The sequence below is a fragment of the Aptenodytes forsteri genome, unplaced genomic scaffold (genome assembly GCF_000699145.1).
Source record: "Aptenodytes forsteri isolate BGI_AS27 unplaced genomic scaffold, ASM69914v1 Scaffold404, whole genome shotgun sequence".
In the NCBI taxonomy this organism is placed as follows: domain Eukaryota; kingdom Metazoa; phylum Chordata; class Aves; order Sphenisciformes; family Spheniscidae; genus Aptenodytes; species Aptenodytes forsteri.
Window position 1 is genome coordinate 4,415,557 of NW_008795629.1, and position 14,281 is coordinate 4,429,837.

The following is a 14,281-nucleotide window of genomic DNA, read 5'->3' on the forward strand; positions in this document are numbered from 1 at the left end:
ATTCAGTCGCTCTCAGGGTTGAATCGAGAAAGCTGTGCTACTACTCTGCCTAATGCCTCTACTTTCAGTCCTGTCAAGGTATCTCTTGCTATTATCATTCACCAGTAAAACCAACAAAAAACTCTTGGATCCACACATCTGTTTTAACAGGTGTTAGTCTGTCAGCTTCTAATCAAAAGTTCAGGTAGGGTATGAATCCAATTTACCTGATTAAACTGTAGTAGATATTACCTCATCTTAGCTTTAGGCTGTGTCTACAGGAGGCCTAAGCTATAAAAACATGGTAACCAGTCTCTGCTCCGAGGGGTTCTTGGTTGTCTTTGATGTTGCTTTTTCTGTACAAGATTATTTACACTTGACCAAGTTGAGTTCATCAAAAGTACTCTTCTTGTATTCTTTAACAGCTTACTTCTGAATACAGATATCCTATAGTTCTTTCTCTTCTGTGGAAACTGCTATACCGAATGCATTCATCACAAGAAATCATTAGTCTGTGTAAGCACTGTAATAAAACCACAGTGTGTTTCCCTGGGGAGAGTGGTGTTCAGTAAAGAGCAGTTTTGCATTAGCAAAGGTGTCGAAGAGGTGTATCCTTATCAGTGCTTCTGTAATGCAAGCTCTGCATGTTATTTAACTATCTGTTTTTCTGTGTCCCCTTTGCAAAGAACACTGAAAGTTTTGGTTGGAAGGAAGAGTAAACAAAGATCTGTCTTTGCACAGTCAGTGCTGTTTCATCATTCTTTTTCCTCAGAAAAAAGCAATTGTGTCATTTCTGCAAAAGAAAAAACTTTGTCACTTTCTGCAGCGATGAGACTTGGGGACCAACATACTGTGTTTTTTTTCACATTTCTGGTTTTTTTCTGAAACATTTAGATGGATGGAGCCTTTTTTAAAGCACAGCAAATTAAAATGTAGTCACAGCTTTTCCAGATTAGGACCATTTATACTCTTCTGCTTTTTTGTCCACAGAGTGATGACAGATCTACCATCTCCCCTGGCTCACCTACCACTCAGACAGGTAACAGGGAAAGGAAGAAAACATTCTGAAAAATAAGATCAAAATGCCTGCTTGCTTATTTGTACTATGAAGAGAAGGGAGCATATGTTCCCATCTCTGTATGTGGCACTGCTGTGTTTGAGAATTTACCCAGTTATTTGGGTCCCCTTAGAAACACACGAGGGAAGAGACAACAGGGGTGAAGCATGTCTTCAGGCAGAGCGTAGGGTTTGGCTGTTTTAGGCCTTCATACAGGCTTTGGCACACAGATGCATTCAGTAACAGTCAGAACAGTTGTTGGAATTGGTATGTGGAATGTGCTTTGCATGCAAGCGACCTTGGAAGTGCCTTTTCCTGCTCTGCGCTTTTATCATGCATGGCTGGAGTTTATTTTGTCATTATTGTATTAAAATTTTTGGTTTGTTCTTTTTAATTACCACATTGCTGAACCCATTTCCTATTTAACCGTTTCCTTCTTCCTCCTTTCCTTTCCTGTGCCTTTCCACATTTGTTTAGTCCACCTTTCCCCTCCATATCCTGGCCATGCAGCCCCACCTTCCTATAGAAACCCTTCCCAGCGACCTGAGAGTTTCCTTTTCCGAGCAGCTGTCAGGGATGAAGCAAACAAAGGTAGGTTGTATAGCTTAGAAGTTAGCTAGTTTTGCTACGTTATATTAACATCTGCATTACCTAGGTTTTGCACTGTTCTGTTACTTCAGGTCATTATCATGAAACTACTTTGACTGAGTGCCATTTGTAGACATATGGCATTAAACAGTTTGTGAATAAGCAATCTTTTATTTAGAGCTGTCAAATATTCTTTTGTCACGTTTGTGGAAATGTGGGATCTTGTTCTTCCTGGTCTGTGCTTACACCTAGAAAGATACCAAGGAAATGCCACAAAAGCCTTCAGCCACTGATGAAGGCAGCTTCATAAATTTTGCATTGCACAGTAGCACATAACAAAATTGCAATTTCTGTAGAAAGACTGAACTGTTTCAACATACTTCATCCAGCAAAACTTTGTCCTCCTTTTGTGAATGATTACTAGCCAACAGAAAGAACAGAATCTAAACAGAAAGAAAAATGTGTCATAGAACACCTCATTTAGATTAGATCATTAGCTTGATTAATAATCAAATGAAAGAAACAGATTTGTGAAAAGGAATGCACTGTACCCATTCTGGAACCTTGTATGTGTGCATGTGTAGTACAGCAGTGAAGGACAATCGGCCAGACTGTGCTTAGTGATTTCCCTTCCTTCGTGCTACTTTTTTAGCTGTTACTTCATCTTCTACCCGTGCCTTGTCTCCCGCTAATGATTCTGCAGACCCTAGAGCAAGACAAAACTCCAAACAGCGAGAGGAGGAGCTGGAGCTAATAGAGCAGCTACGTAAGGTAAGTGCTGCCAGAAGCCGGTATGCGGACATCTTAGTAAATGCATTGCGTGCATCCTGCTAAATCTGTCCTTCTGTTTTAGACCAATTTCACTGAACCAATAGGGTGAACGGTTGACCAGAATTAAATGGCATTGTACAGTCTGAGTGTTTCTTTCAGATGGATGCAGTGGTGTTCACTTTGGTTTTTGTGGTGGATAAAGTCAGCTTCAAATTCTGTAAAATATACCGTGCTGACTCCTGCTTCTGAGTGTCCGGTGATGTCTGCTTTCAAAATAAACATGTGCTTTCTTTCTTCCTTATCAGCCTTCACACTTGTAAGGAACTCCCTGGAAAGTTGCCTTACTGTCTTCTTTTTTATCTTTTTTTTAAAACTCCTCTTTGCTGTAAAGCCCACAGAAAAGCAGATGGAATGCAGAGACTGCTGCCAGTCATGGTGACGGCGTGGTTTCCTTGTGTGCTCTGGATCCATCTATTGACTCTTGCCTTATCCTTAGTTAAGTGCAGAATATCTGAGGTACAAATATTCCTTATGGTCGTGCAGTTTGCCTGTTCAGGGCCACCACGCTCCTGGTTTGTGCCCAGGTACAATGACAATACATGTGAATATTGAAAATGTCACATGGCATTAAGGTACTGCTCTGCTTTGCCCCAGACTTGTTTCTGGAGAGCATGAAGGGATTCCTTGAGGTGCTCTAATTAATTGTTTGCACTTTCTCAAGAAATAAGAATTCCTACTTGTTAAAGCTGATTTTGAAAGCCATAAGCATCCCAGACGGACAGAGAGAGTTCCTTCTCTTTGTAAATTTTAAAGTAAGGACAATCTCCTTTCCCTAAAAGGAGAAAGTTGCCTTAAATAAAACAAAACAAAACTTGGTGCTGTTTGCAGAGCCTCTCTTCTGTTACCTCAGAATGCTTTGTATGTAGTCTGTCCCTTGTTCTGCTTCCCAAGTAAGCTTAAATATTTTGGTTTTAACACCTAAAAAAAATTTAGATACAGCATAACAATTCAGTGAAATTCACACAGCATTTGAAATAAGATTAAAAGCCTGACTTGAAATTTTATTCATTCCATTACACAAATGCTAACTACCTTGTTTCTTTAAAACTATTTATGCCAAGTAGTTTGGGTTTTTCTTTACAGGGAAAAATGTTATCGTGACTTTTGGTAACTATGTTGTTCTCCAACCCACGAAGACAATTATTTTCACTTCCCTTGGCAGAACCATTCTCTGAGAATACGTAGGATTAGGAGTACTGCTCTTAGACCCCAATTTCCATTATTTTTTAATAATGGTCCTATTAGTCCCCTGTGCTGTACAATGAAAACTGTTCATCATTGAACTTAACTGCTGCCAGATTGTGGTCAGCTCTGGGCCACAGTAGTGCGCAGAGTCTTCCTTGGTGTTACTCAGAAAGCTGTTTAGAAGTGTCACGAGGATGGAGAGTTGTAATGGAAGCACTTCTGCCTCTTATAAAATGTTCTGCAGAACGAAATAGTTGGAGGAAACCAGCTCTTACTTTTTGTGTGTCCATGTTCATTTTTCTACAGAATATAGAATCACGGTTGAAAGTGTCGTTGCCCAGTGATCTTGGAGCAGCTCTCACTGATGGTGTTGTTCTGTGTCATTTAGCTAATCATGTGCGTCCCCGATCTGTTCCCAGCATTCATGTGCCCTCACCTGCTGTTGTAAGTATGTCATAATGATGGTATTTTATAGGTGTCCAACAACAAAGTTCTGTAATCCAGACAAATGCTAAATTCAGGATTCTCCTCTGTGAACATACGTGACAAAAAATAACCATCTGTTCTGTCTAAAAGAGGTCTATAGCTTCATTAAAAGAAGTTATATTTGGGTTTGTTTCATTTAAATAAAGTTACTTCTAACACAGATTGTAAGAAAATGTTAACGTTTTCAAGTCCTCTCTATGTTAACTTGAAAACTAGTGAAATGAGAGACAGTTCAGCATGAGAACTGAAGTAGGATATTTCAAAAGAGAAAAAGGTCCAAGAAGTTCAGGAAAACAGATTGTAGGAAAATACAACATTCTCTACAATGTTTACGACCCCACTACAGAAGACAGTGAAAACAGGCAGAGAAGCCAAGTTGATTCCTGTGTCTGCTTCACAGCACTACAAATTCCTCTGCTTAGGAATTTTAGCAGAGCACGCTCGAGCTACTTGGAGAACAGCATCTCCTGGAACAAAACAAATCCAGTCATACCTTTGTGATAACAGGAACAAAAGGTGTGGTATCTGGGGACTGTTGAGAGCAAGGAAGGACGCGCACAGAGAAGTTTGAAAATTTCTGAAGTTGTTTTTCTTACCCTGCCTAACTGCAGTGTTTCTGGAAAGCAATGAAGATGATGTATTTCTGGGTGCATTACTGTGTATTGTGTAGGGAAAGCACAGAATTAGAGAAAGGTCAAGAACTGTGAAATAACAACAGATTATTTACGTAATCTGTATTTGTGGAAGTCAAAGTTCAGTGAAAATATTTAGGGTCAGCTACTTAAAAGTAGTATGGAGCGGCAGATTGCTTGTTATGCACCTTTAAATTGTGTGAAGAAGGAAAAAAAACTGACGATTGTTCCTGGGGGAAGTTGTTGAAACACGCATGTTGTGTTTGCTTTTCCTTATTTTGGAGTCAGTCTTTGTGTTGGTTGGAATCTGAACTGGCACTTACAGGGCTGCCTCCTATATCATTGTGGTTCCTCTCCCTTGGACTTGATGTGAACAAGCAGATGTCTTCATTATTTTGAGAACGGTTGAACTGGACATGCCAACGTTTTAGGCAGATTGTGGAATCATTAAGAGAAAAGGCATACAGCTGCTATTCAGAAGACTTGCGTCATTGAGAATATCTTTTCAATGGCCTGGTTTTATGTGCTGTTGAATATTCTGTGTTAGGAATTAAATCATGGCTTTGTCATAGAAGTCCCAAGGAAGAGGCAGCCTTTAGCTGCACGGCTCCAGGAGCAGAAGAGGCATCATGTCATTCCTCAGTCACAATGTGATCTTTGTATTCCCTTCGTCCTTCGGGAGAAAGAAGTCAGCGCTAGCCTTTAACCTGCTTTCTTGGTGGGGAAATACGGCACGTTGAGGGGACAGAGCAGAAACCCCACCACTTACGGAAAAGTATTGAACCCACAGAGGCTGCTGCCTGCTGCTACGTAGACTGTGGGTAGCTTGTTCAAAGGAGCAGGAAGCTTGTGTCTCTTTAACCAGAAGAGAATAAGCTTCAAGAGCAGAAACAAGACAGAGCCTGTGCCGTGGTATGTCTGTGTAGAGGTGTGAAAGCTAACTGTAGAAAAAAGCTCGCCTGAAAAAAATGCCAGTGAGTGCAGTTCAAACAGCTACATCAAACACATCTACAAGAGGCTTACAAGCAGCAAGCTTCAGTTCCCGTTTTCTTCCATTCTTTTCTGGTTTCATCTAGCCTTCATTTTTTTTATCTCTTTAACTAAAATATGGTTTGATATTTATATATTTTTATATTGTAGTAATCCAGAACAGACTCCAGATTGCTTCATATCATGAAATTGCTCTGAAGTCACAGCATGGAAGCCATGCATGTGTGTTTCATTCAAAATATATTTTTAAAATTATCATACTGTAGTCACTAAAAGTGTTAGCCAGTTTTATATAACACCTTGTATATAAATATTGCACAGCTTAGAATTGTCTTTATTTTTTTTTTTAAACATCCAGCATTCATAAATTAGCTTTTCATAAAATAGCTTTGAAATTTGGGCTTGCTTTTCTAAAGAAAAGCAAACTACAGCAGAGCCTGCTTTGAATTAGACAAGCTTATGTCAGTGCGGTATGTTTTTGGCAAAGAGATTTATGAAGAGTTTTATTTAAATAAAAAATAAAGATCTTTTAAAATCCTGCCAATTAAGAACACTGTATGTCTGCCTCCTTTACTTCTTTGCAGCCTAAACTTACAATGGCAAAATGCAGACGAAACGTGGAGAATTTCTTGGAAGCTTGCAGAAGGATTGGAGTGCCTCAGGTACGTATTTCTGCTACCCTGATATAATGTTTCAGGTGCAGTTTTGTATGATGCTTCAGAAAATAAAACCACCTTTGAGAGATTTGATGAAAACAAAATGATTAAAAGTTTAGAAGGTTCAGGTATAACCTATGTCTTGCAGTATAGACCAGACGTATCTTGCATTGTCTTCCAGAGCAAAATGAAGTCAGATATAGTTTATCAGAGGTCTGATTCACTTACTGCTGTGCCTCAAATTCATAATAGCTGATGCAGTTCAAGTCTGCCGTTAGAATCGCAAGGTATTTCTATAAAAACAATTACATTTTCTCAAGATTAGATATTTGACAGCTTAAAAGTGGGATAAAATTTGGATGATGTTTTGCATGTGTTATTTTTATCCCAAAGCTTTTCATGTTCCTTCAGAATAATTCTCTTACGTGAATGTCTTTACTGTCTTACCAACGAGTCGCAGTATTATTGGCCTTTCTCTGATGGTAGCTATCTTTGCATAGATCCTAATTGTTTTGTCATGGACCAGTGGTAGAAGTCTGTCTTGTGGTATTCCTTGTCCTGTTCTGAAATGTGGAAGAGCTAGGAGGTGGGAACACATAAAATAGTCCATCAGAGTCCAGTTACCCTGTTTTATGCTGTCCTTTCCTTTCCACTTTGTCCTATTCAGCAGCTGTCTCAGTGCAAATAGTTTTGATATGTCATGGGTTTTTTAGTTTTTCTTCTAGTGCATTAGTTGATTTGGTTTCTTACACTGCTAAGCATTGGTGTTTCTGTTGTAGGTGCTGTTTTCTTTCTTTTGTATTGTGAAAGGGAAAAGTAGACCCAGTGACTCATTTCCCAGCTATTTCTCAAGGCAGTGTTCTCAAGTCAGTCATGCGGTATTTTCTGGTGTTTTCAGATAGCTTGACTTGCAGGCATTTGAGCCATTGGGATTTTAGGATAGCATACTTACTGAGCTGCCTGGCAACTTCACATGACTCAGTGGTGAATCGCATTGGAACGTGGTAGGGAGTTGTAAGTAATCCTTAGTAGTTTGAGAATCCTGCACTGTTTTGGTCCCCTAAGAAACTTCAGACTTTTACTCCCAGCAGAACTGCACAATATAAATTCATCTGGGGCAAAATTGTTCAATTCCATCCCAGCTTCCCTATTTATAGCTCCCTCAAATATGAAGATGTAATTTTTATGGAATTGCAGTACAGAGCAGATCACTGAAAAGACCCACATTTAAAAACAACCAAACAAAAAAGCCGCTCAAGAAGAAGCCCCCTGTAGACCCAGACTGCTACATCTGCTACACCTACTGTCTAGGACCCTCCTGTTTTTCTCATATTTCTTGCTTTAACGTGAAAGAGTTCAAGGAGGGTGTCTCTGGGGAAACTTACTGAAATACCCCCACCTGTACTCTAAAGTTGCTCTCACATGTCTACATTACATATCTACTGAGATGTGAACGTACGATATCTGTATGCAAGAATGGCGTGGCAACCTAGTGTATTTTTCTGGAAAAGATGCCTGCAGGTATTTCCTTTCATTTAAATTCTAATTATAAAAATAAAAGGCTTTCTGAAAGTATGGATCTATGTAGAAATACTTACCTTCTAAGAGGAAAGCTACTTTTAGCAAGTGTTAATTACAGGCGCCACAGTGGAGCAGCTGTTTCTATAGGGCTTTGATAGATAAAGCCCTTGCATCAAAAGAAACCAACAGTTGAACAGATTGATACGTGCATCTAGATTTCGCTGATTCACATCAGTTACCTGTGTGAAAGGGAGGGAAAAGATACACAGTGGGAATAGTTACAGAACACTTAAACTCTAATTAGTAATAGATATTTCTGCAGGATACTGCATTCAAGCATCAGTTACACATAAATAATCCCTTGTCCTACTGTTTTCATTAACTAAGATACAAGTGGAGACTTAGCTTTGGTGAGTACTCGGTGCCAACAGCATCTCAGAAACCTGTAGCCGCTTCACTTCCCCTGGAGAAAAATGGTTTTCACTAAGGCATGTGTCAACTGCTGTGTTTTTAACAACAAAGAATAGTTAAATGTTTAAGCTGCGCAGGTGACAGGCACCTCACTGAACACAAAACATTTGCATTAAGCGAGTTCTTTGCAATGGGAGTCTTGCAGATTCCTCTGTGAGAATTAACCAGCTGTGATACGCTTCTCGAACATGTAGTTATATCTGAGATGTCTGATGACTGACTGCTTCGTGGATGTTGCTATGGCTAACTGACTGACCTTTTTTTTCTGTCTGTTTTCCCTTCCTGCTCACACACTCTGGACAGGACAATCTTTGTTCCCCTTCTGACATTCTTCAGCTAAACCTCAGCGTTAAAAGAACAGTTGAGACTCTTCTTTCCCTGGGGACAGATTCAGAAGAATCCAGTCTTGTCTCCCTTTCCATTCAGCTCTGGGGCTTTGTGGTGTTTTACTGTACTCTAATGCTAACGCTCTGTATGTTCTATCGCTGGGTCTTTTTTCTCTAGCTGAAGGATAGTGTTGCTGCTTCCTCCCTCCATCACTCCGGTGCTTGGTTTTTGTCAAGACTGTGTCTATGAAGTGCTTTCTTTCCCACTGATGGGACAGAGGTGACAAGTGCGATGTGTAAGCACATTGGTGCACCCACACGACCATCTGTGACATAATTCACATTTGTATTTGCTGTGTCATATTTAGCAGATGTAATGCATTTACAAGGGAGGAAGTGCTGTCCGTGGGCTAGAGCAAGGGACTGAGGTTAGGGTGCATGCTATAGTCTGCTGACGAGTGATGTAGTACTGGGAAAACTGCGTTGTCAGTTTGTGCCTCAGTTTCCCCATCTGTATAATGGGAATTACACCCACTTTGGTAAATTGCTTCAGGATTATCTGATGAAAAATGTTAAAGAATGCAAAGTATTTTTTTCAACATCAGTGTTCTTGATTAGATTTCACAGTCTTAGGAGACATGGTCTGGTAAGTTTTGTCCACAGGACTGTTACGGATATATTCTTTTTTTCTTCTTACCCCCTGTCCCTTTTCCCCCTTCTGAGAGCATTTGACTTCTCGTATTTGTAGACTCTGGTGTATGACTTTGAGTCAGGATTTTTAAAATAACTGTCAGTGAATCCTGAGCTACTTGAGCTTCGTAACAGATCAAGCAGGAAGTTTTCAGAAAACTGACCTCTTCAGCAGCTTTGAGAGAAATGTTTTCTGGCACAGAAGGAAAAATCTTTTAAGATTCTATCAGATGCCACAGAATGTCATAGCATTTTACTGTGCTCTGGATAAAACTTAACAAAAACTTCTCGAGTTGCCACTTGATTGTGGGCGCCCCAACCCGTGCTTGTTTCATGCTTATTCCCTTCTTCCTCTTATCCTGTCGTTTTCAGAAACCTTTGTATCATACAATTGCAGAAATGTAAGTCCCAGCTGCACGATCACTCTTCACTGTTTTACAAAACTCAGGTAGTCTTCCGTAAAGCTTCAAAGCTTTTCCCTCCCCAGGAAAAGCATCCTGGTGCTTTAATGCTTTAATGTCTCAGGGACACCTCAGAACTTCAGGGCACTCCCCATGTGATGTGTAAAAGACCATGTCTCCTCAGAGTGTAGATTGATTCAGGGAACTCTGCTCAGAGACCAGTGACAGGTAAGTGTTAAGTAAAATGGCTGTTCCAAACGTGTTTTCAATAAATTTCTGTTATATCTGAAAATACAGTCAGTGGCTCGTGAGCCCGGTTTCAGTGGTGTTAGCATTCCGATGTTAACCTGGCAACAACTCTGAAGCGCGGTTTAAGATACACAGGAGTTTAGTTGCAAATGTGGTCGCTACCAGTAAAATGTGTACATGGATCTCACAGGCTCTCGTAACGTAAAGTGAGTATTTCACAAAGGAGCGAGTAGAGGAGTTGACGCCCTCTTTCCAAATCACACACAGTGTTCTGTCCAAGCAAAACATTTTGGAGGAAAGAGGGGACCTTTGACAGGGGGAGATTGTTTTATAAATAAGCTATTTTTGCACTGCTTACTGGTATGAACTAAAATGAACTCGGTTCCTATGTTTCTTAACTTCTTCTAATGAACACTGTGATAAAAGCTGCAAGGGGTTTTACACTAACAGTGCCTTCCAGTTTTTAAATTTTGTTTGTCGTGACTGTCTGTGGTATGGAGTCATTCCAAAGCTTTTCCCCTTATCTATTTGCCTACATAAGAAGAAAGATAAGGCATATTTGCTCAAGTTTACAAGTATTTTCTCAAAAAGCACACTGTTTTCAAAATAACATAAATTTGCTGGAAGAAAAATGTATTTCAGCCTGATCATATGGCTTACTGTGAGAATTTCAGTCTGGGTTCATTTGTTTTCTCTCCGCTCTGAGCTTTGCGGCAGGAGCGTTGGCTGCCACTGTTTATGCTGAAGGATTTCTTTAACATCAAAAATCAGTAAAGATTCAAAGAGTGGAGAAATGCAGGTTGCTGTGGAAATAACACGTGAAAAATAATCTCTGTAGCTCTATAGGAAGGACACGCTTTGGTTATTTTCTGCAGATACAGAGAACTGTTGGACATGTATCCTGACTGTTGTGGAGTGAGGATGGCCAGGTTGTGTCAAGGACTTACGTAGGATGAGGCTTTAAATCCATCTTAGACTGAGAATAGCACAATTATTAATAAACACTTTGAAACCTCTTTTTGCATTTTGCGTATTACTCTTACTCCTTAGGATGATCTTGGAGGTGACCTGCTAAGCGGGTGTACTTCTGGAAGATAAGTAAGTGGTAGTGACTCGCACATAACGTAGGATGGACGTTCGCCTATAAATACACTGTCGATTTCTCATCGCCTTGAAGAGGAGAAACGGCATTTTCCACATTTGTGATCGAGGTTATTTCAGCCATACATAGAAGCAAGTCTTTTTTTTTCTTTTTCTTCCATAAAACAACTTGTGCTTTCTGCTTTTTTGTGCCTTCCAAGGAATTTTTGTAATGAGAGAGATCAGCACATACATACAGACAGAAGGACTTCAGGTGGGCAGTGTCTCTCATGAGATGAGAATTGCTTTTAAGTATGACGTTTCCTCTTAGGCTTGTTGTACAGTGTTTCCGTAGCGCACACTAGTGTTTCGTTCTCTGCTTTAAAGCAGGTCTTTCCAGCTTCCAGTTTGATAGCTGAACGGGCTTGCTACGTGAGGACTCCCTCAAAAAGGGAGTTGTGTTTTGGAAAGGAAGCCATGGTTCCTCTCCTACTCTGTGTTGTAGCAAGGTCATCACGCTGAGGCAAAGCTTTCCCCCTCCCTAAGTTCATCTACTTCTGGTTTCATAAACTGCTGCCATTTCAGTGTGGGCAGAGGTAGAGGACAATTTGCTCTCCCCCACTTCTCCCACGGTCCTTTTTCAAATTCTTATTTGTACGATTTTCTAATAAATAAACACAAGGATTACCCCACGGCCGCCTTCTCTGAGTAGTCATGTTCACGGTTCGTTACTCACAAGCAGAAATTTCATTTCATACCTGTGTGCGTGCTAGCTGTCCATAACATTTCATATTTCAGTCACCTTTTGCTTAATTTTTTTTTCTTTTCAGTTGAGTGTTTTTCATCCATTTTGTTTTTGTCTTTGTTTTGTTCCCCATTCAGGAGCAATTATGTTTGCCTCTGCATATTTTAGAAGAGAAGGGTTTGACACAGGTAGCTGTGACTGTCCAGGCGCTCCTGGAGCTGGCACCCCCAAAGCAGCAGCAACTTCACCACTTGTCTGCTGTGTAAAGACCTCCGGAACCTTTTGGGTTACCTTGGCTAAGCAGAAGGACGTGAAGACTTTACTGCCCATGCAGTGCATCCAAACACACAGAGCTCTGTTCTAAGGAAATGAGTTTCCGTGATTCCTGACAGGAATGTTTTACTTCATTTCTCCATTTTTTTGGAGATTGCAACAGTTTCCAATAACATTTTTATTATCAGTATTTTTGCCCCTTATTTAAAAAAAAAAAATACAGTTGATCGGGAGGAGGGCAGGGAATTCCAGTGGCTGGCTGTTGGAGCCAGCTGTAGAAACTGACCTTGTAGACTGAAGACGTGGGTGTAGAGTTTGGAAAGCGATTCCTAGGGGAATTCGTTTGTAAAAAAAGGATGTTGCTGCAGTGGGCACATGGGGAATGAAATTTCTTTCGTTCCGCGCAGGGTTCAAAGAAAGGGAATTTCTTTGCCTCCAAAGAACAACAGCTCCTTCTATATATATAAAAAAAATTGCAACACACAATCTTAACCTGCAGTGCTTGATAACAGGGTCGAACCTCATGCAGCTGTAACTTGTGTTGGCATGTCCTCATTACTTAAAATTTGAAAGAAAAAAAGGCGCATTAATTTTTTTCCCAAGGGAAAAAAGACTGCATGTTTTCTCCGCAAGAAACATCTTACTAAAACATACTAAACCAGAACTGTTCAAATTGTATTAATCACATTAGCATTCTTGCTGGGTTCACTTTCTGTTTGGGTTTTAACGGGTCTTTATCTGACAATTTTGCCAACATCAGCGGAGGGAGATCTACCTCCTCTCACCTCCCCTTCTGGTCACGTAGGGGCGCGTGTGGTTACTCAGTAGTTTTGTCAAATGATGACTAGATGTCATCAAGAACCATGTATGTATTTTCACTACGGTGTGAAGAATTACAGCCTGCTGTGCTAATCATTAGAAACCCGTTATCAAATAACACGTGTGTTAGGGGCTGAAGCATCCCATGCAGACATGCCAACACTGGTGAACGGCCCAGCTGCCGAGAAATTTATCGTTTTAAGAACACAATTGCTGGATTTCCATAGGTGGGCTGCATATTGCCAAAGCAGCAGTCTGTTGCAAAAGGTGGCTTCTATTTGTGGGTTTAACATGGCTTTAATAAATAAAGCCTTTTATCATTGGAATTTATGTAGAGATGCACTGGTTTTACAGAACTACCATTACTTACTTCCTCCTTCCTTAACATAAAAATAGAATTTCAATACACAGGAATGGGAGAGGCAGCCGACAAGTTTTGCATTTTGCTGGAAAGCTGACCTGCAAAACAAAGGCTAGCTCTGTGTGCTCTGGTCCTAGTGACGAGGCCAAGCTCGCTACCAGATCAGTTACAATAATTGGTTTTTTTTTTTTTTCCCAAAAAAAGACCTTGCAAAGTGCAGTTCTCCACCCGTGCAGTTCCTTTGTGAGGTTTTGGGCAATTTAAAGCATCCCCGAACGTTACGCTACTAACACATGGTGCACGGGGTCTGAGACCAACTTCAGGCATGGGAGGTATTGCATCTGGGGATATATTTGAAGCAGAATACACCAAGAGGATTTCATGGGGATAAGGGAAGGAGAAGAAACGGGAACAGGCTAGCTAAAAGTCATTTTTGCTGAAGTAAACCTGCCACGGGAACACTGGCAAGGACTGCTCTTAGCTGGATTTTTTTTTTCCCCTTTTGATTTGCAGTTTTGTTTCCGCTCTGTTTTGCTTCATGTATTTCTTTCAAGGTCCATTGTGGTGACTGTCAAATCCCTTATTTCACATAATTATTCCCGCTGCTTCTCATTGGCACTGGCTGATCAGGTTGCAAGTGGAGAACACCACCTGAAGGGTATTTAAAACCGCACAGCTGAAAAGAGAAACCTTTTCATAGCGGGTAAGCGTGTTGTCCTGAGCCCCGCAAGCAATGAAAACGCCAGTAACTTGCAATGCACACAGGAAGAGAGCAGCTCCATACAGACATACTTTCCTCCTTAAGTAGGTCTTGTTTCACTTAATTTCGCTTGCAAGGAGTGTTGGTAATTCTTAAAGGATTACATAAAAGTGTCTGAAGTCTCTGCTGTAGTCTGCTGAGCAGAAGATTCTGCCACTCGCAGCCAACAGTACAGAGCACA

General features: G+C 40.5%; 1 protein-coding gene across 1 annotated transcript in view; it reads left to right on the forward strand.

The window, feature by feature from the left end:
* The window catches only part of LRCH3 (leucine rich repeats and calponin homology domain containing 3), a 52,504-nt gene extending 41,427 nt beyond the window's left edge, over positions 1 to 11,077 (forward strand). Inside the window, exons 17-22 of the mRNA XM_019472870.1 lie at positions 970 to 1,018; positions 1,514 to 1,627; positions 2,277 to 2,395; positions 3,947 to 4,084; positions 6,333 to 6,410; positions 8,700 to 11,077. Coding sequence (XP_019328415.1) covers positions 970 to 1,018; positions 1,514 to 1,627; positions 2,277 to 2,395; positions 3,947 to 4,084; positions 6,333 to 6,410; positions 8,700 to 8,900 — 699 coding nt within the window. The 3' untranslated portion in view covers positions 8,901 to 11,077. The remainder of the gene's footprint in view (positions 1 to 969; positions 1,019 to 1,513; positions 1,628 to 2,276; positions 2,396 to 3,946; positions 4,085 to 6,332; positions 6,411 to 8,699) is intronic.
* The last annotated feature ends 3,204 nt before the right edge of the window (positions 11,078 to 14,281 follow it).